The sequence below is a fragment of the Melanostigma gelatinosum genome (assembly GCF_949748355.1).
Source record: "Melanostigma gelatinosum genome assembly, chromosome: 2".
NCBI lineage: Eukaryota > Metazoa > Chordata > Actinopteri > Perciformes > Zoarcidae > Melanostigma > Melanostigma gelatinosum.
Window position 1 is genome coordinate 717,180 of NC_136635.1, and position 23,108 is coordinate 740,287.

The 23,108-nt window shown below is 43.4% G+C and overlaps 1 protein-coding gene across 1 annotated transcript in view; it reads right to left on the reverse strand.

Annotated features, from left to right (window-relative positions):
* Window positions 1–17,240, reverse strand: part of cers3a (ceramide synthase 3a) — a gene marked incomplete at both ends in the record, with an annotated part of 57,418 nt that extends 40,178 nt beyond the window's left edge. Inside the window, one exon of the mRNA XM_079285849.1 lies at window positions 17,234–17,240. Coding sequence (XP_079141975.1) covers window positions 17,234–17,240 — 7 coding nt within the window. The remainder of the gene's footprint in view (window positions 1–17,233) is intronic.
* Between the last annotated feature and the right edge of the window lie 5,868 nt (window positions 17,241–23,108).

Below are 23,108 nucleotides of genomic sequence, written 5' to 3' on the forward strand. Positions count from 1 at the left end.
GTTAAAGTGCAGCGCCTGGAAATGACAAAAACGACACTAGAAATTCAGAAGAAATGCAAAGTTATTGACTTCCGGTTGGGTTTAGAGCATAGCCCCAAGAGACTTTTATTGAAGTCCATATGCGATACATGTTCCTACCACATTTCATACATCTAGGTCAAACGTACTGCGAGGGCTGCTTCGTCGAAATTTTGTAGGGGGTGCTATTGAGCCGATTTGCCACTCTGAACCAATAAAATCATATTCTATAACTACATTTCGGCCTTGGAATCTACTTGCCAAATTTGCTTATGTTTCGAGCATTTTTAGCCTCTCAAAATGACCTTCGTTGTTCACGGCGAAGACTGCATCGCCACGGCAACGGCGTTCGACGAAACATCAAAAGCTTCATGATCTGGCATTATGAACTTCTTGTATTTGTGTGGAACAAATTTGATATTGATTTGATTTACCTACTAAGAGAAACAAGCCAAAGTATAAAGACTTTAACTTCCTGTTACCAGTAGGTGGCGCTATGACTATGATTCAAAATTGGCCTGCAGATGTCTTCAGGCCTGGAGTCTAATCAAACACGTGAAATCTGGGAAAGATCTGATGATGTGGAGTCGAGATACATCAGTTTATTCGTTCATGGCGAAGGATCGAAATTCGCCGAGCCGCCACGTCGCCGCCCTTCAGTAACTTCTTACAATCTTCACAACGAAGCATTATCAAGGTCTTAAGGCTTGTTTGACAACATTTGAGAGGGATCTGATTAATCTGTGAGGAGCAGGATGTCAAAGTACGCAGCCTACAACTTCCGGTTGCCACTAGGTGGCGCTATCACTATGATTCTAAATTATCATATAGATGTGTTCCGGGTCAGGATGTTATGACATATGAGAGATTTGGAGCAGATTCGATAATGTACGGCCGAGTTACAACAACTTCCTGTTTCGTGGCGAATGGTGTTTCTTTGACGCCACGCCACGGCCACATAGTTCGATAACTTTTTGATCTTTGAGTAACTTTTCACTGCCAAGGTCTCCAGAGCAGACTCGCCGAATCTGAAGTCAATCGGGTCAAATCTCTGGGAGGAGTTCGTTAAAGTATGACGCCTTGAAACGGTCAAAAAACGTCATAAAAGCAAAAATGGCCGACTTCCTGTTTGGTTTAGAGAAAACGGCCAAGAGGATTTTTTGTGCGTCTCATCACGTTCCACATACCTACCAACTTTCATACAGCTGGGTGAAACCTGATGTTGGGGCTACTCAATAGGGGGCGCTAGCGAGCCAATATTTCATACCGCAGCTGGGCACCCCAATCAGACTGCAATTTTCGCAAATTCTGGCTTGCTTGCCAAATTTCACAAACTTCCCAATATCCCAAGCACCTCCTTTTTGCGACGAAACACATAAAATAATAATAAGAATAATAATAATTAAAGCTGCGAGCAGCGATGAGCGGGCCCTCGCAATATGCACGTCGGGGTGCCGGCGGGACTCCGGCCTGCGCGGCCGAGAACATCTGCGACCGTCACATCTGCGACCGTCGGACGGCGCGAGGACTCTGGCTGATGCTGCCATTTAGTTCTGTGACCGTCAGACACTGCATGCAGGTTTAGAGCATGGCCCCAATATACTTTTATTTAAGTCCATATGTGATACATGTTCCCACCAAATTTCATACATCTAGGTGAAACGTACTGCGAGGGCTGCTTCGTTGAAATTTTGTAGGGGGCGCTATTGAGCCGATTTGCCACTCTGAACCAATAAAATCATATTCCATAACTACATTTTGGCCTTGTAATCTACTTGCCAAGTTAGGCTATGTTTCGAGCATTTTTAGCCTCTCAAAATGACCTTCGTTGTTAACGGCGATGAATGCGTCGCCACGGCAACGGCTTTTCACGAAACAACAAGCTTTGAGTAACTTTTCATCACAAAGGTCTTTAGACTGTACCGACCAAATTTGAAGTTGATCTGATGAATTCCCTAGGAGGAGTTCGTTAAAGTGCAGCGCCTGGAAATGACAAAAACGACATGAGAAATTCATAAAAAATGCAAAATGGCTGACTTCCGGTTGGGTTTAGAGCATAGCCCCAAGAGACTTTTATTGAAGTCCATATGCGATACATGTTCCTACCACATTTCATACATCTAGGTCAAACGTACTGCGAGGGCTGCTTCGTCGAAATTTTGTAGGGGGCGCTATTGAGCCGATTTGCCACTCTGAACCAATAAAATCAGATTCTGTAACTACATTTCGGCCTTGTAATCTACTTGCCAAGTTTGCTTATGTTTCGAGCATTTTTAGCCTCTCAAAATGACCTTCGTTGTTCACGGCGAAGACTGCATCGCCACGGCAACGGCGTTCGACGAAACATCAAAAGCTTCATGATCTGGCATTATGAACTTCTTGTATTTGTGTGGAACAAATTTGATATTGATTTGATTTACCTACTAAGAGAAACAAGCCAAAGTATAAAGACTTTAACTTCCTGTTACCAGTAGGTGGCGCTATGACTATGATTCGAAATTGGCCTGCAGATGTCTTCAGGCCTGGAGTCTAATCAAGCATGTGAAATCTGGTAAAGATCTGATGATGTGGAGTCGAGATACATCAGTTTATTCGTTCATGGCGAAGGATCGAAATTCGCCGAGCCGCCACGTCGCCGCCCTTCAGTAACTTCTTACAATTTTCACAATGAAGCATTATCAAGGTCTTAAGGCTTGTATGACAACATTTGAGAGGGATCTGATTAATCTGTTAGGAGCAGGATGTCAAAGTACGCAGCGTACAACTTCCGGTTGCCACTAGGTGGCGCTATCAGTTTGATTCAAAATTATCATATAGATGTGTTCCGGGTCAGGATGTTATGACATATGAGAGACTTTGAGCAGATTCGACAATGTACGGCCGAGTTACAACAACTTCCTGTTTCGTGGCGAATGGTGTTTCTTTGACGCCACGCCACGGCCACATAGTTCGACAACTTTTTGATCTTTGAGTAACTTTTCACTGCCAAGGTCTCAAGAGCAGACTAGCCGAATCTGAAGTCAATCGGCTCAAATCTCTGGGAGGAGTTCGTTAAAGTATGACGCCTTGAAACGGTCAAAAAACGTCATAAAAGTAAAAATGGCCGACTTCCTGTTTGGTTTAGAGAAAACGTCCAAGAGGATTTTTTGTGCGTCTCATCACGTTCCACATACCTACCAACTTTCATACAGCTGGGTGAAACCTGATGTCGGGGCTACTCAATAGGGGGCGCTAGCGAGCCAATATTTCATACCGCAGCTGGACACCCCAATCAGACTGCAATTTTCGCAAATTCTGGCTTGCGTGCCAAATTTCACAAACTTCCCAATATCCCAAGCACCTCCTTTTTGCGACGAAACACATAAAATAATAAGAATAATAAACATAGCGGTTTCAATAGGTCCTCCGCTCCGACTACGTCGGTGCTCGGGCCCTAATAATAATAAGAAGAAGAATAAACATTCGAAATTCAATAGGTCCTCCGCTCCGACTACGTCGGTGCTCGGGCCCTAATAAACATTCGAAATTCAATAGGTCCTCCGCTCCGACTACGTCGGTGCTCGGGCCCTAATAATAATAAACATTACGGTTTCAATAGGTCCTCCGCTCCGACTACGTCGGTGCTCGGGCCCTAATAAACATTCGAAATTCAATAGGTCCTCCGCTCCGACTACGTCGGTGCTCGGGCCCTAATTAAAGCTGCGAGCAGCGATGGGCGGGCCCTCGCAATATGCACGTCGGGGTGCATGCACGTCGGGGTGGCGGCGGGACTCCGGCCTGCGCGGCCGAGAACGTCCGCGACCGTCGGACGGCGCGAGGACTCTGGTTGATGCTGTCATTCAGTTCCGTGACCGTCAGACACTGCATGCAGGTTCAGAGCATGGCCCCAATATACTTTTATTTAAGTCCATATGTGATACATGTTCCTACCAAATTTCATACATCTAGGTGAAACGTACTGCGAGGGCTGCTTCGTTGAAATTTTGTAGGGGGCGCTATTGAGCCGATTTGCCACTCTGAACCAATAACATCATATTATACAACTACATTTTGGGCTTTAAATGTGTATGCCAAGTTTGCTTATGTTTCGAGCATTTTTAGCCTCTCAAAATGACCTTCGTTGTTAACGGCGAAGACTGCATCGCCACGGCAACGGCGTTCGACGAAACATCAAAAGCTTCATGATCTGGCATTATGAACTATTTGTGTGGAACAAATTTCATATTGATTTGATTTACCTACTAAGAGAAACAAGCCAAAGTATCAAGACTTTAACTTCCTGTTACCAGTAGGTGGCGCTATGACTATGATTCAAAATTGGCCTGCATATGTCTTCAGGCCTGGAGTCTAATCAAACACGTGAAATCTGGTAAAGATCTGATGATGTGGAGTCGAGTTACATCAGTTTATTCGTTTATGGCGAAGGATCGAAATTCCGTCGCCACGGCAACAGCTTTTCACGAAACAACAAGCTTTGAGTAACTTTTCATCACAAAGGTCTTTAGACTGTACCGACCAAATTTGAAGTTGATCTGATGAATTCCCTAGGAGGAGTTCGTTAAAGTGCAGCGCCTGGAAATGACAAAAACGACATGAGAAATTCATAAAAAATGCAAAATGGCTGACTTCCGGTTGGGTTTAGAGCATAGCCCCAAGAGACTTTTATTGAAGTCCATATGCGATACATGTTCCTACCACATTTCATACATCTAGGCCAAACGTACTGCGAGGGCTGCTTCGTTGAAATTTTGTAGGGGGCGCTATTGAGCCGATTTGCCACTCTGAACCAATAAAATCATATTCTATAACTACATTTCGGCCTTGTAATCTACTTGCCAAGTTTGCTTATGTTTCGAGCATTTTTAGCCTCTCAAAATGACCTTCGTTGTTCACGGCGAAGACTGCATCGCCACGGCAACGGCATTCGACGAAACATCAAAAGCTTCATGATCTGGTATTATGAACTTCTTATATTTGTGTGGAACAAATTTGATATTGATTTGATTTACCTACTAAGAGAAACAAGCCAAAGTATAAAGACTTTAACTTCCTGTTACCAGTAGGTGGCGCTATGACTATGATTCGAAATTGGCCTGCAGATGTCTTCAGGCCTGGAGTCTAATCAAGCATGTGAAATCTGGTAAAGATCTGATGATGTGGAGTCGAGATACATCAGTTTATTCGTTCATGGCGAAGGATCGAAATTCGCCGAGCCGCCACGTCGCCGCCCTTCAGTAACTTCTTACAATCTTCACAACGAAGCATTATCAAGGTCTTAAGACTTCTCTCACAACATTTGAGAGGGATCTGATTAATCTGTGAGGAGCAGGATGTCAAAGTACGCAGCGTACAACTTCCGGTTGCCACTAGGTGGCGCTATCACTATGATTCTAAATTATCATATAGATGTGTTCCGGGTCAGGATGTTATGACATATGAGAGATTTTGAGCAGATTCGACAATGTACGGCCGAGTTACAACAACTTCCTGTTTCGTGGCGAATGGTGTTTCTTTGACGCCACGCCACGGCCACATAGTTTGATAACTTTTTGATCTTTGAGTAACTTTTCACTGTCAAGGTCTCAAGAGCAGACTAGCCGAATCTGAAGTCAATCGGGTCAAATCTCTGGGAGGAGTTCGTTAAAGTATGACGCCTTGAAACGGTCAAAAAACGTCATAAAAGCAAAAATGGCCGACTTCCTGTTTGGTTTAGAGAAAACGGCCAAGAGGATTTTTTGTGCGTCTCATCACGTTCCACATACCTACCAACTTTCATACAGCTGGGTGAAACCTGATGTTGGGGCTACTCAATAGGGGGCGCTAGCGAGCCAATATTTCGTACCGCAGCTGGGCACCCCAATCAGACTGCAATTTTCGCAAATTCTGGCTTGCTTGCCAAATTTCACAAACTTCCCAATATCCCAAGCACCTCCTTTTTGCCATGAAAGTGGAAGAATAAGAATAAGAATAATTAAAGCTGCGAGCAGCGATGGGCGGGCCCTCGCAATATGCACGTCGGGGTGCCGGCGGGACTCCGGCCTGCGCGGCCGAGAACGTCCGCGACCGTCGGACGGCGCGAGGACTCTGGCTGATGCTGCCATTTAGTTCTGTGACCGTCAGACACTGCATGCAGGTTTAGAGCATGGCCCCAATATACTTTTATTTAAGTCCATATGTGATACATGTTCCCACCAAATTTCATACATCTAGGTCAAACGTACTGCGAGGGCTGCTTCGTCGAAATTTTGTAGGGGGCGCTATTGAGCCGATTTGCCACTCTGAACCAATAAAATCATATTCCCTAACTACATTTCGGCCTTGTAATCTACTTGCCAAGTTTGCTTATGTTTCGAGCATTTTTAGCCTGTCAAAATGACCTTCGTTGTTAACGGCGAAGACTGCATCGCCACGGCAACGGCGTTCGACGAAACATCAAAAACTTCATGATCTGGCATTATGAACTTCTTGTATTTGTGTGGAACAAATTTGATATTGATTTGATTTACCTACTGAGAGAAACAAGCCAAAGTATCAAGACTTTAACTTCCTGTTACCAGTAGGTGGCGCTATGACTATGATTCAAAATTGGCCTGCAGATGTCTTCTGGCCTGGAGTCTAATCAAACACGTGAAATCTGGGAAAGATCTGATGATGTGGAGTCGAGATACATCAGTTTATTCGTTCATGGCGAAGGATCGAAATTCGCCGAGCCGCCACGTCGCCGCCCTTCAGTAACTTCTTACAATCTTCACAACGAAGCATTATCAAGGTCCTAAGGCTTGTTTGACAACATTTGAGAGGGATCTGATTAATCTGTGAGGAGCAGGATGTCAAAGTACGCAGCCTACAACTTCCGGTTGCCACTAGGTGGCGCTATCACTATGATTCTAAATTATCATATAGATGTGTTCCGGGTCAGGATGTTATGACATATGAGAGATTTGGAGCAGATTCGACAATGTACGGCCAAGTTACAACAACTTCCTGTTTCGTGGCGAATGGTGTTTCTTTGACGCCACGCCACGGCCACATAGTTCGATAACTTTTTGATCTTTGAGTAACTTTTCACTGCCAAGGTCTCAAGAGCAGACTCGCCGAATCTGAAGTCAATCGGGTCAAATCTCTGGGAGGAGTTCGTTAAAGTATGACGCCTTGAAACGGTCAAAAAACGTCATAAAAGCAAAAATGGCCGACTTCCTGTTTGGTTTAGAGAAAACGGCCAAGAGGATTTTTGGTGCGTCTCATCACGTTCCACATAACTACCAACTTTCATACAGCTGGGTGAATCCTGATGTTGGGGCTACTCAATAGGGGGCGCTAGCGAGCCAATATTTCATACTGCAGCTGGACACCCCAATCAGACTGCAATTTTCGCAAATTCTGGCTTGCGTGCCAAATTTCACAACATTCCCAATATCCCAAGCACCTCCTTTTTGCGACGAAACACTAAAAATAAGAATAATTAAAGCTGCGAGCAGCGATGGGCGGGCCCTCGCAATATGCACGTCGGGGTGCCGGCGGGACTCCGGCCTGCGCGGCCGAGAACGTCCGCGAACGTCGGACGGCGCGAGGACTCTGGTTGATGCTGTCATTCAGTTCCATGACCGTCAGACACTGCATGCACGTTCAGAGCATGGCCCCAATATACTTTTATTTAAGTCCATATGTGATACATGTTCCTACCAAATTTCATACATCTAGGTGAAACGTACTGCGAGGGCTGCTTCGTTGAAATTTTGTAGGGGGCGCTATTGAGCCGATTTGCCACTCTGAACCAATAAAATCATATTATACAACTACATTTTGGGATTTAAATGTGTATGCCAAGTTTGCTTATGTTTCGAGCATTTTTAGCCTCTCAAAATTACCTTCGTTGTTAACGGCGAAGACTGCATCGCCACGGCAACGGCGTTCCACGAAACATCAAAAGCTTCATGATCTGGCATTATGAACTATTTGTGTGGAACAAATTTGATATTGATTTGATTTACCTACTAAGAGAAACAAGCCAAAGTATCAAGACTTTAACTTCCTGTTACCAGTAGGTGGCGCTATGACTATGATTCAAAATTGGCCTGCATATGTCTTCAGGCCTGGAGTCTAATCAAACACGTGAAATCTGGTAAAGATCTGATGATGTGGAGTCGAGTTACATCAGTTTATTCGTTTATGGCGAAGGATCGAAATTCCGTCGCCACGGCAACAGCTTTTCACGAAACAACAAGCTTTGAGTAACTTTTCATCACAAAGGTCTTTAGACTGTACCGACCAAATTTGAAGTTGATCTGATGAATTCCCTAGGAGGAGTTCGTTAAAGTGCAGCGGCTGGAAATGACAAAAACGACATGAGAAATTCATAAAAAATGCAAAATGGCTGACTTCCGGTTGGGTTTAGAGCATAGCCCCAAGAGACTTTTATTGAAGTCCATATGCGATACATGTTCCTACCACATTTCATACATCTAGGTCAAACGTACTGCGAGGGCTGCTTCGTCGAAATTTTGTAGGGGGCGCTATTGAGCCGATTTGGCACTCTGAACCAATAAAATCATATTCCGTAACTACATTTCGGCCTTGGAATCTACTTGCCAAGTTTGCTTATGTTTCGAGCATTTTTAGCCTCTCAAAATGACCTTCGTTGTTAAAGGCGAAGACTGCATCGCCACGGCAACGGCGTTCGACGAAACATCAAAAGCTTCATGATCTGGCATTATGAACTTCTTCTATTTGTGTGGAACAAATTTGATATTGATTTGATTTACCTACTAAGAGAAACAAGCCAAAGTATAAAGACTTTAACTTCCTGTTACCAGTAGGTGGCGCTATGACTATGATTCAAAATTGGCCTGCAGATGTCTTCAGGCCTGGAGTCTAATCAAACACGTGAAATCTGGGAAAGATCTGATGATGTGGAGTCGAGATACATCAGTTTATTCGTTCATGGCGAAGGATCGAAATTCGCCGAGCCGCCACGTCGCCGCCCTTCAGTAACTTCTTACAATCTTCACAACGAAGCATTATCAAGGTCTTAAGGCTTGTTTGACAACATTTGAGAGGGATCTGATTAATCTGTGAGGAGCAGGATGTCAAAGTACGCAGCCTACAACTTCCGGTTGCCACTAGGTGGCGCTATCACTATGATTCTAAATTATCATATAGATGTGTTCCGGGTCAGGATGTTATGAAATATGAGAGATTTGGAGCAGATTCGACAATGTACGGCCAAGTTACAACAACTTCCTGTTTCGTGGCGAATGGTGTTTCTTTGACGCCACGCCACGGCCACATAGTTCGATAACTTTTTGATCTTTGAGTAACTTTTCACTGCCAAGGTCTCAAGAGCAGACTCGCCGAATCTGAAGTCAATCGGGTCAAATCTCTGGGAGGAGTTCGTTAAAGTATGACGCCTTGAAACGGTCAAAAAACGTCATAAAAGCAAAAATGGCCGACTTCCTGTTTGGTTTAGAGAAAACGGCCAAGAGGATTTTTTGTGCGTCTCATCACGTTCCACATACCTACCAAATTTCATACAGCTGGGCGAATCCTGATGTTGGGACTACTCAATAGGGGGCGCTAGCGAGCCAATATTTCATACCGCAGCTGGACACCCCAATCAGACTGCAATTTTCGCAAATTCTGGCCTGCGTGCCAAATTTCACAGACTTCCCAATATCCCAAGCACCTCCTTTTTGCCATCAAACTGGTAAAATAATAATAAGAATAATAATAATAATAATAATAATTAAAGCTGCGAGCAGCGATGGGCGGGCCCTCGCAATATGCACGTCGGGGTGCCGGCGGGACTCCGGCCTGCGCGGCCGAGAACGTCCGCGACCGTCGGACGCCGCGAGGACTCTGGCCGATGCTGCCATTCAGTTCTGTGACCGTCAGACACTGCATGCAGGTTTAGAGTATGGCCCCAAAATACTTTTATTTAAGTCCATATGTGATACATGCTCCTACAAAATTGCATACATCTAGGTGAAACGTACTGCGAGGGCTGCTTCGTTGAAATTTTGTAGGGGGCGCTATTGAGCCGATTTGCCACTCTGAACCAATAACATCATATTCCCTAACTACATTTCGGCCTTGTAATCTACTTGCCAAGTTTTCTTATGTTTCGAGCATTTGTAGCCTCTCAAAATGACCTTCGTTGTTAACGGCGAAGACTGCATCGCCACGGCAACGGCGTTCGACGAAACATCAAAAGCTTCATGATCTGGCATTATGAACTATTTGTGTGGAACAAATTTGATATTGATTTGATTTACCTACTATGAGAAACAAGCCAAAGTATCAAGACTTTAACTTCCTGTTACCAGTAGGTGGCGCTATGACTATGATTCAAAATTGGCCTGCATATGTCTTCAGGCCTGGAGTCTAATCAAACACGTGAAATCTGGTAACGATCTGATGATGTGGAGTCGAGTTACATCAGTTTATTCGTTCATGGCGAAGGATCGAAATTCCGTCGCCACGGCAACAGCTTTTCACGAAACAACAAGCTTTGAGTAACTTTTCATCACAAAGGTCTTTAGACTGTACCGACCAAATTTGAAGTTGATCTGATGAATTCCCTAGGAGGAGTTCGTTAAAGTGCAGCGGCTGGAAATGACAAAAACGACATGAGAAATTCATAAAAAATGCAAAATGGCTGACTTCCGGTTGGGTTTAGAGCATAGCCCCAAGAGACTTTTATTGAAGTCCATATGCGATACATGTTCCTACCACATTTCATACATCTAGGTCAAACGTACTGCGAGGGCTGCTTCGTCGAAATTTTGTAGGGGGCGCTATTGAGCCGATTTGGCACTCTGAACCAATAAAATCAGATTCTGTAACTACATTTCGGCCTTGTAATCTACTTGCCAAGTTTGCTTATGTTTCGAGCATTTTTAGCCTCTCAAAATGACCTTCGTTGTTAACGGCGAAGACTGCATCGCCACGGCAACGGCGTTCGACGAAACATCAAAAGCTTCATGATCTGGCATTATGAACTTCTTGTATTTGTGTGGAACAAATTTGATATTGATTTGATTAACCTACTAAGAGAAACAAGCCAAAGTATAAAGACTTTAACTTCCTGTTACCAGTAGGTGGCGCTATGACTATGATTCAAAATTGGCCTGCAGATCTCTTCAGGCCTGGAGTCTAATCAAACACGTGACATCTGGTAAAGATCTGATGATGTGGAGTCGAGTTACATCAGTTTATTCGTTCATGGCGAGGGATCGAAATTCGCCGAGCCGCCACGTCGCCGCCCTTCAGTAACTTCTTACAATCTTCACAACGAAGCATTATCAAGGTCTTAAGGCTTGTATGACAACATTTGAGAGGGATCTGATTAATCTGTGAGGAGCAGGATGTCAAAGTACGCAGCGTACAACTTCCGGTTGCCACTAGGTGGCGCTATCACTATGATTCTAAATTATCATATAGATGTGTTCCGGGTCAGGATGTTATGACATATGAGAGATTTGGAGCAGATTCGACAATGTACGGCCGAGTTACAACAACTTCCTGTTTCGTGGCGAATGGTGTTTCTTTGACGCCACGCCACGGCCACATAGTTCGATAACTTTTTGATCTTTGAGTAACTTTTCACTGTCAAGGTCTCAAGAGCAGACTTGCCGAATCTGAAGTCAATCGGGTCAAATCTCTGGGAGGAGTTCGTTAAAGTATGACGCCTTGAAACGGTCAAAAAACGTCATAAATGCAAAAATGGCCGACTTCCTGTTTGGTTTAGAGAAAACGGCCAAGAGGATTTTTTGTGCGTCTCATCACGTTCCACATACCTACCAAATTTCATACAGCTGGGTGAATCCTGATGTTGGGGCTACTCAATAGGGGGCGCTAGCGAGCCAATATTTCATACCGCAGCTGGACACCCCAATCAGACTGCAATTTTCGCACATTCTGGCTTGCGTGCCAAATTTCACAACATTCCCAATATCCCAAGCACCTCCTTTTTGCCATGAAAGTGGTAAAATAAGAAGAATAATTAAAGCTGCGAGCAGCGATGAGCGGGCCCTCGCAATATGCACGTCGGGGTACATGCACGTCGGGGTGCCGGCGGGACTCCGGCCTGCGCGGCCGAGAACGTCCGCGACCGTCGGACGCCGCGAGGACTCTGGTTGATGCTGTCATTCAGTTCCGTAACCGTCAGACACTGCATGCAGGTTCAGAGCATGGCCCCAATATACTTTTATTTAAGTCCATATGTGATACATGTTCCTACCACATTTCATACATCTAGGTCAAACGTACTGCGAGGGCTGCTTCGTTGAAATTTTGTAGGGGGCGCTATTGAGCCGATTTGCCACTCTGAACCAATAAAATCATATTATACAACTATATTTTGGTCTTTAAATGTGTATGCCAAGTTTGCTTATGTTTCGAGCATTTTTAGCCTGTCAAAATGACCTTCGTTGTTAACGGCGAAGACTGCATCGCCACGGCAACGGCGTTCGACGAAACATCAAAAGCTTCATGATCTGGCATTATGAACTTCTTGTATTTGTGTGGAAGAAATTTGATATTGATTTGATTTACCTACTAAGAGAAACAAGCCAAAGTATAAAGACTTTAACTTCCTGTTACCAGTAGGTGGCGCTATGACTATGATTCAAAATTGGCCTGGATATGTCTTCAGGCCTGGAGTCTAATCAAACACGTGAAATCTGGCAAAGATCTGATGATGTGGAGTCGAGTTACATCAGTTTATTCGTTCATGGCGAAGGATCGAAATTCGCCGAGCCGCCACGTCGCCGCCCTTCAGTAACTTCTTACAATCTTCACAACGAAGCATTATCAAGGTCTTAAGGCTTGTTTGACAACATTTGAGAGAGATCTGATTAATCTGTGAGGAGCAGGATGTCAGAGTACGCAGCGTACAACTTCCGGTTGCCACTAGGTGGCGCTATCACTATGATTCTAAATGATCATATAGATGTGTTCCGGGTCAGGATGTTATGACATATGAGAGATTTTGAGCAGATTCGACAATGTACGGCCGAGTTACAACAACTTCCTGTTTCGTGGCGAATGGTGTTTCTTTGACGCCACGCCACGGCCACATAGTTCGATAACTTTTTGATCTTTGAGTAACTTTTCACTGCCAAGGTCTCAAGAGCAGACTAGCCGAATCTGAAGTCAATCGGGTCAAATCTCTCGGAGGAGTTCGTTAAAGTATGACGCCTTGAAACGGTCAAAAAACGTCATAACAGTAAAAATGGCCGACTTCCTGTTTGGTTTAGAGAAAACGTCCAAGAGGATGTTTTGTGCGTCTCATCACGTTCCACATACCTACCAACTTTCATACAGCTGGGTGAAACCTGATGTCGGGGCTACTCAATAGGGGGCGCTAGCGAGCCAATATTTCATACCGCAGCTGGACACCCCAATCAGACTGCAATTTTCGCAAATTCTGGCTTGCGTGCCAAATTTCACAACATTCCCAATATCCCAAGCACCTCCTTTTTGCGACGAAAGACTAAGAATAAGAATAATAATAATAATAATAATAATAAACATTACGGTTTCAATAGGTCCTCCGCTCCGACTACGTCGGTGCTCGGGCCCTAATAATAAACATTACGGTTTCAATAGGTCCTCCGCTCCGACTACGTCGGTGCTCGGGCCCTAATAATAAACATTACGGTTTCAATAGGTCCTCCGCTCCGACTACGTCGGTGCTCGGGCCCTAATAAACATTCGAAATTCAATAGGTCCTCCGCTCCGACTACGTCGGTGCTCGGGCCCTAATAAGAATAATTAAAGCTGCGAGCAGCGATGAGCGGGCCCTCGCAATATGCACGTCGGGGTGCATGCACGTCGGGGTGCCGGCGGGACTCCGGCCTGCGCGGCCGAGAATGTCCGCTGAAAGTACTTTGGAGGAGGAAGATCAGAGATGCTGTCGATTCATTCTGGCTGGGGAGGGAGACGCCACAATGACACCATTTTCATGAGGTTGCGCACAGGAAAGGAGCCTGGCCAGAGACCCGTGGATTCCAGCTCTGTCTTCATCCAGATCCTCTGCTGCTGTGAACAGGTCCACTGGCTGACTTCATGCTCGTAGCCAGGGAGCTGTGGAGGAGGACGGGTGGGGACAGCTAACGTCCTGGGTGATGGCTCACCTAGTCAGACAAGAATAAACGGAGCAAATTAGTACGATTCTGGTTGCGTCTTGATTTAATCTTTTGACATGAAAAACCTTCTAATACTAACTTTGATCTCTCTGTGCTGGTGACAGTTGAGCGGGCTCTGCAGACGTCTCAGGAGAAATCAGGGGGGCCTCTGACACTATCGAGAATATTAAACATGTAATCATTATTATTGACAGTAGGATGAAGCAAGGCTGTAACATGACAGCTACACTGTAGTCTGTGAAACTCAGCAAGCTGGACACTGGAGTGCTGCAGTTTTGATGAATACTACATGAAGTATATTTTTAAGATGCAAATACAGGTCAAATAACACACACCAGGGACTGTGACAGTCGCCTCTGTTGCTCTGTCGCTACGTCACCTATCTCAGCCGTATCCAATGACAGACTGTTTCTCACATTAATATATAAAGAATATACTTCATTCATACACGTGTGTTTGTCTTTCAATGGGTTAATATTCAGTGTGTGTCATTGTTATGTAACCTAGGCAGGTGAAGCAACATGGCACACTTCAAACACATGCATTCAGGTGTTAGTAACACAGCAGTTTCATACATACATATTGTTTATTTTTATCCAAATAAGAAAACGAAGAGTGATACGTACCCTCATCATGACTGGTATCAATTCATAGTCACGAGGACAACAAGCAGAACACCTAAACATGAGACAGAACGGTTCAAGTCATGCTTCATGTGGGATAAGAAGTCATGGTCCCATGGTTGTCGGTTGATGGCAGAACGTTTTTGGTGAAAAACCTCTTTCTGTTCCCACATTTTTTTAACAGTGATGAAGAAGGTCTACACATCTTGTACTTCAGTAAACAAATATGTATTAATACGACCACATGGTGTAAATACTCTTTAAGTAAAATTCCTGCATTCAAATCTTACTTACTCACAGTGGTGTATAAAGTACTCAAAAGCTATACTTGAGTAAAAGTAAAGATACCTTACTGGAAAACTACTCCAGTAAAAGTAAAAAGTCACCTATTAGAATACTACTTGAGTAAAAGTCTTAAAGTATCTGATATTTATTGTACTTAAGTACAAAAGTACTTAAGTATCAAAAGTAATTTTCTGATATTAAATGTACATCATAACCTGTTCATTGGAAGTAAAAGTACAAGTAAATGCTGTTAATAAAAAAGCAAAGGGTCAGAATTGTGAGAATTATGAAGTGTATTCTTTTAAGCGCTGTGGCCACCATGACCAAGGACATGGAGCTGTGTTGAACATAATTGGGTTGCTGTGATCCATTCAGGAGCAACAATGTTCAACATAATATATTGTACATCAGTATACTTTTGCATCTACTATGAACTTATCATCATAATTCTCCGAAAAGCAATATGACACTATGAAGGAGTTGTAACAGTGCGTTTATAAGTCTGCTCATTAGACTAGAGGATGTAGAGGACCAATGCATAATATTATGTTCAGCAAAACATATCCACTTGATGCATCAGGTCAGTGTTTAGAGAAAGGACACCTGCCTGAGTTTTGATGAACACTACATGAAGTATATTTTTAAGATGCAAATACAGGTCAAATAACACACACCAGGGACTGTGACAGTCGCCTCTGTTGCTGGACGACCCGCTCCTTCTGGCAGCAGACACGTGAGCTCCTGAGAAACAGGCACTGGTCTCCTTACAGTTACAGCGGCGGCTGTAAGGAGAGAAGGATCACAAAACATAATCAATGGTTTATAACAGATATGAGCACAGTGAATATGACAGATGTGTTTAAATGTTGGATGTATTTACCATCTACTTGTGAAACCTTCAGATGAGTTGGTGCAGCCAGTGTAGATCAGAGATGCTGTGGATTCATTCTGGCTGGGGAGGGAGACGCCACAATGACACCATCTTCATGAGGTTGCGCACAGGAAAGGAGCCTGGCCAGAGACCCATGGATTCCAGCTCTGTCTTCATCCAGATCCTCTGCTGCTGTGAACAGGTCCACTGGCTGACTTCATGCTCGTAGCCAGGGAAATCAGGGGGGCCTCTGACACTATCGAGAATATTAAACATGTAATCATTATTATTGACAGTAGGATGAAGCAAGGATGTAACATGACAGCTACACTGTAGTCTGTGAAACTCAGCAAGCTGGACACTGGAGTGCTGCAGTTTTGATGAATACTACATGAAGTATATTTTTAAGATGCAAATACAGGTCAAATAACACACACCAGGGACTGTGACAGTCGCCTCTGTTGCTGTGTCGCTACGTCACCTATCTCAGCCGTATCCAATGACAGACTGTTTCTCACATTAATATATAAAGAATATACTTCATTCATACACGTGTGTATTAATACCACCACATGGTGTAAATACTCTTTAAGTACAATTCCTGCATTCAAATCTTACTTACTCAAAGTCTGACTTAAGTAAAAGTACAAAAAAGCATGTGTTCATCACTTTAATGACTTTATATACTGCTGGTAGTTTCATCTGAAATAACACATAATTTATTAGTTGAGTACATTTTGTCTGATATCCTTAATCTGCCAAGTAACTAATGCTGTCAAACACACGTGGAGCAGTTAATGTACATAACTATGAACTACATGCATTAATGACAATACGTGACGTAATACAACGGATACGTGCGTGTTTATTTCACGTTAACGTGATTCACATGAAGCACTGTGTCCGGTCACAGCTGCTTGTTCTTTAGTTCCCCACTGAGGGACTAATAAAGGATTATCTTATCTTATCTTATCTTAAGTGTCCGTAAAGTAACGTCCAGAGTAACGTTATATCTCACGTTAACGGGCCGCTGGTCAGCCTTCATTATATTCAGCGACGTACAGCAGTAAACGTTAAATCATATTTAAATGCACGTTCGTGTTTACATGATTTCGTCCGCAAAAACACAACAAATTCGGACATGAATGAACCTACCTATGAACTACATGCATTAATGACGATACGTGACGTGATACAACGGATACGTGTGTGTTTATTTAACGTTAACGTGATTGCACCCGTATCATGAACAATACAACTGAAGAAACACGTAACGGAACGATGCTGACCTGACATGATGATCATAACATGATATTAATGGTATGGTAATAATATTTCGGTTTGCAATAATGGAATAAAGTTGTTACAAGTACTTACAGAGAGTTTGTCGTCAGCAGAAGCCTCGTGTATTCCATGCGCATGCGTATTCCAGTTTTAACTGCCATTGTACTTCCTGTTTACGTCTGGGCAGGATGCATGAAGAGTCACGTGATATTTGTTTTCAGGCGTTGTATTCAGGACTGAGATAATTTCTCAAACAATGCTGAAACACCCTGAGATCGTGTTTGTGTTACAACTCCGTTTTGAAACCAAAACTTATTTCTGTGTATGTCGACTACAACTGCTCAAATCTGCGTGGGACAAACGTTTTGGTCAGACCTGTGACAAGAGTGTAGTAACGCCCCTTGTGGATATCGCCAAGAAGTCATTGGCAGAATAACGCTACGGTCATTGACGTCATTGATACGCCCACTTATTTTTTAGGATAAAATGCTTCACATGCTACGCAGGAATCGCTTTTTAGTTTCAACTAGAAGGCTCACTGTTCTGTTATCAGAAGACCACTGGATCACATCTTCAAGACCCGAAAGGACTCTACGAAGGTTGATCTCCAAACGACTTTCTTTCTCTGCCAAGGTAAGTTTCAGTTCTGTGGTGTTACGTAACTTTGCGTCCAGTCTGTAGCAGTGGTGCGTTATGTGTCGGCAGTTTCACGAGAACTTTGTTATGAAGTAACATTTGTACAACAGTTTGGTTAGCTAAGATGTTTTAATAGTGTAACGGACTTAGTGACATATAATGTTAACCTGTTATGTTAGGTGTTGTGGTGATTACGGAAAGTGTTCTACGATGTTTTCTAAGATTAGTTCTTGCATTTACAGAGGTCAGTGAAGGCCTCATGGCACACGTGCGCATGGCTCCTGGTGACTTTTTTTGCGTAGGCTACACATTAGCCTATGTACTTAAAAATAAAGCTCTCTCTCTGTCTCTGTGTCTGTCTCTCTGCACGGCCATTGATGTTATAATCATGGATGTATTAGAAATAAGCTTTCCTAGCATGTGGCATTTTGTAATGCTGAACAGCAACATCTTGTGATGTCATGACTTATCAATGAACTAATATACTTTCAGATGCCTCGTGGACGATCTTACCGCCGATCTCAGGCAGCCAAGAAGATTGCAGAGATGCGTCGTCCCTTGGAAATGAACCCTCAAAGACCCTCCGTTTCTTCTGGTATGTTGGCAACTGCTTTTCATAATTGCTGTTCTATGTGTAAGCTGTATTTTATTTTTACATGTCTGGAATGTGCACTGTTGTGTTTCAATGTATTATGTAGTATTATGTTTCATAGTGTTTATTTTGTTTTCCTTGTCTATTCAATAGTTGATGGAACGGGATTTCGCAATCCAGCGAAGAAATGGCCAACTTCCACCGTGACCGGGAAGCAACACAAGTTGGTCTTTATAGAGCACTCTCCAGACAAGAAGGTATATTTGCGTTGACAAATCATCAAGAACGGTGTGGATTTCTGTATGATTATTTGTTTGTCATTCTAAAAATGCCATTTTGTGTTTAGTTTGTCCTTCTTGTAGGCGACTCACATCTGCGAGGCATTGCAGATGGTTTCGTGGAGATGCCAGCAGCATTTTCTTATGGTGTGATGTCTACGCCCGGGGCCGCCGCGAAGGACTTGCGGGCTGAGGTGCGGAATGCTGCGTTGGATCGTACACCTGATGTTGTCTGTGTTTTGGCCCCATCCAACAACCTCACTTCCAGTAGAACCGTCATCGAGGCTGGTGAAGAGTTCGCCCTGCTCCTTGGTAGTGTTTGCGAGAAATGGGATGAAGTAAGATATCTTTTCTACTAGAAATGATGTTTGTGTATAAGTTGTGATGTTTGGTATCGTGTTTGGATAAAATAACTTATGAACATCTGTTTATTTTTAGGTGGTGGTGGTGGATTTTCCTCCAAGGCTCAACGTACCGGTGGATGTCCAGGAGCATCTGCGAAATCAGTACCGTATTAAGGCTGTATCTGCAGGTGTGTTTCATGAAATGTCACTTATGAATAGTTACATGTTTGCGAGTTGATATTTAGATTTTCTATGATTTATTTTGTTTGTTTGATTTGCATAAATCACGATTCATATATTCCATTACAATCATATTTTGTTAGTAAATGGAATCAATGTCAAGGCTATGTCTTCCAAAAAGTCATAATGGTAGAAATATCAGAAAAGAGATCACATCTGTGCACTGCATAATTGTTTTGTCTACATCTTGTTTTCTGTCAAAAAAGACTGTTGAAAATCATTTAGGCCTTTTTGGTAACTCTGGCTTTTTCTTCTCATGTTAAGGTGTCCGGTACTGGTCTGTTGCTGAGCAGTTTCCTATGAACGACCTCCAGCTGTGGTACAAAGACAGCGTAAGTAAAATAGGTTGACATGTGCAGAAGTGTGATGTATTTTTGTTTATAGATTATAGCAATCAATTCATGGCAGATTTATATTGATTCGTAGGTTGTGTGTTAAGTCATTTCTCTGTTATTGCTTTGTAGGTGCATTTGAGTGACTCTGACGGGATGCCCATCTTGGCAAAGGCGTTCTTTTCGGCTGCACATGACCACCTGCTGAGGAAGGTGCTGGATCCTGTTTCTACCAAGAAGCCAGATGTTTCTCCAAAGACATCGCCTCCTGCTCGCAGGATCTCGCCGAAGGTGGTCGTGAAGGGAGAGGTCCGCTACGTGCCACGCCGCCCAGACCCTTCTGAGTGGACATTTGCTGGATGTGGCAAGAAGGTAAATGATTGCAGACTGTTATTTTGTAGCTGATTGTGCAGACACGTGTATAGCGTTAGCATGTAATGGTCAAAAGAGACACGTGTTTAATATGAGGAATGCTTTTGTCATTACAGAGACATCATTTGGGGAAACCAGAACAGTCTTGCGACGCACCCAAGAGGAGGCTTGTTAATCAGCAGGTTTGTGAAGTTTCATTTATTTGCTGAAAAACACGGAAATATTTATGATCATAATAGTATGGATAGGGTTTGTGTAGCAAGGTGTCCATAATATTTCTTCTGCTGTATATTTCAGGTTGTCAAAGAATGTTCTGTACGTCTCTGGAGGTTCAGCAGTGCCATCTTGGATGCCATGGATGCTGTTGTGCCATCGCATTTTCCAAGTCCAGCTGCATCCCCAGCCGCATGCCCACCAGTTGTTTCACAATGCAGAAAGGTAACTTGCAACTACATGTCCTCTGTCTATCTATATCATTTTAAAAGTCAGAAATGATTATATTTCCATACGGAAATGTTGCAAGTTGTGCTTACAAATGTTTGTTGTTTATCTCAATTTAGGAACGACGCATGGGACTTCTCCAGAAGGCAGTTTCAGGCAAGACGGTGACAGAGCAGCAGGTGTGTTTTTGTGTATACCAAATTGAATTTTATGCAGTGTATGCAAGTAAAGACATTTCTGCATTTGTACATTGCACTGTGCTGAAAGTTAACTGTCAATGCATTATTTTGTAGGTGGACACGCCTAGTGTTGCAAACATCCCTGTGGAGCCATCAGAGACGGTGGCTGTGAATGCAGAGGTGTGTGTTCATACTTATATTGAAATGAGCTAATAGAACATGTTATTGAAAATGCAGTTAGATTACACTGAAATCAGTTTTTAAGCAAGTACATGTTTTTAAATGTTCTTTTTCTCTTTATGATCTCTTTATGAAGGTGCCGATTCCCCAGGACCAGGCTGTGGATCCGTCTTCAATGCCAACATCACTGCCAGTGGCTGTGAATGCAGAGGTGGGTGTTTTTCATACTTGTATTGAAATGAGCTAATATAACATGTTATTGAAAATGCAGTTCAATTACACTGAAATCAGTTTTTAAGCAAGTACATGTTTTTAAAAGTTGTTTTTCTCTTTATGAAGGTGCCGATTCCCCAGGACCAGGCTGTGGATCCGTCTTCAACGCCAACATCACTGCCAGTGGCTGTGAATGCAGAGGTGGGTGTTCTTCATACTTGTATTGAAATGAGCTAATATAACATGTTATTGAAAATGCAGTTCAATTACACTGAAATCAGTTTTTAAGCAAGTACATGTTTTTAAATGTTCTTTTTCTTTGTCCCTTTATAAGGTGCCGATCCCCCAGGACCAGGCTGTGGAACTGTCTTCAATGCCAACATCACTGCCAGTGGATGTGAATGCAGAGGTGGGTGTTCTTCATACTTTTTAAACACGTGTCTCCTTTGACCATTACATGCTACCATGTTAACGCTATACACGTGGCTACACAACCAGCTACAAAATTACATGATGTAACAGAACATGTTAGTGAAAATGCAGTTAGATTACACTGAAATCAGTTTTTAAGCAAGTACATGTTTTTAAATGTTCTTTGTCTGCCGATCCCCCAGGCTGTGGAACTCTCCTCAACGCCAACATCACCTTCCAGGGCTCTGCAAGTGGATGTGAGAGAGAGTGACCACCTTAAGGGCTGCACACAAAGAAACATCAAAGGTCAGACTGGTTCTAATCCTAATGAGTGCATCTGTGCAAACAAACGGCAAGCGGCTGTTGTGGCTGGGACTGTGTTCTGCAAAGCAGATGGACAGTCTAATGCGAACACAGGTCTTGCACGTAGTGTTGTTGCTGCAATCAAACATGTGATTACTCCTGTATGCACATGGAAGGGGCCAGAGGTTGATAGCGTACGTGTAGAAAGTATGAAATTGGAAACGGCAAGCCATGAAAGTAGTGGAGCAGAGGAACAACTGTGCACGGTGCTAAAACAGAGTGCTGTGTTTGGCATTAGCTGGGCAGTTGATGTGGGCAAGCCTGAGTACAATACCTGTGAGACTGTGCTGTCGCGAAAAATGGAAGAACTACTCAATAGAGATCAAATGTGTCTTTTGAACCTCGACGGTGCAGTTATTACTGTTCTTCAACACGGCAAGTTTTTTGTCGTAGTTGATTGTGGCGTACGTGACGCCACGTCCGGGTTTGCATCTACTTATGGCACGCCTGTGGCCGTTTTCAACACGTGCATGGCAGACCTGATGTATCACATTAGGGATCTAAAGAGGTCTTTAAACGCTGGGTGGTGGGGTATTCATAGCCTTTCAGTTCAGTACCAAACTGATACTGACATGGAGTGTGCTACTGGGTTTACAGAGAGTGTAGACACACATTCTGTCAGTTGTGATCTTGACAGCAGTGGTGACATGAATGTTGCAACTGATGTTGAGGCAGGCAGTTCTGTCAGGCTTGGTAACACTGTAATGGGATCATTTCACCAGGGGGATAAGAGGTTTACATTTGGAGGAGTTCAGTGCATGGCAATTGCGTTGGTAAGTTTAGCAAAACATAGTAGAGAGAGTGTCTTCTCATGGCAGACAACAGATCTGGACTCGGTGTTGCTTTCAGGTGACCAGTTGTACACACGTTTGAGAGAAAGCGAGGCGATCAGCGGATCGTCTGCTTTGTTGTGTGTCAATGACTTGCCTAAGCAGAGACTTATTGATGGACATCATTTTCAATTTAGTTATGCTAACGACTTTGTGTCAGGATATGTAAATGTGGTTGAAGGTGACCTGATTGAAAATCATACCATCACCACACTTCATAGTGGACTGGTGCAGATCTTGTCCAAATACACCACATGTCTTCTGACGTTGTGTGGCAGTACGTGCTCAATCATTAAGGGAAATGGACAGTATGCAATGGTTGACTCGCATGCACGCAATGCTAGTGGCATGGTTGATGGAGAGGGAAAGAGTGTTGTTCTGTATTTCGCTTCAATGGACGATGTATACGAGCACATTTGCCATCTGTCTGAAGGGCTTGGTGGTCATCTAAAGCCTTTTGAAATAAGTG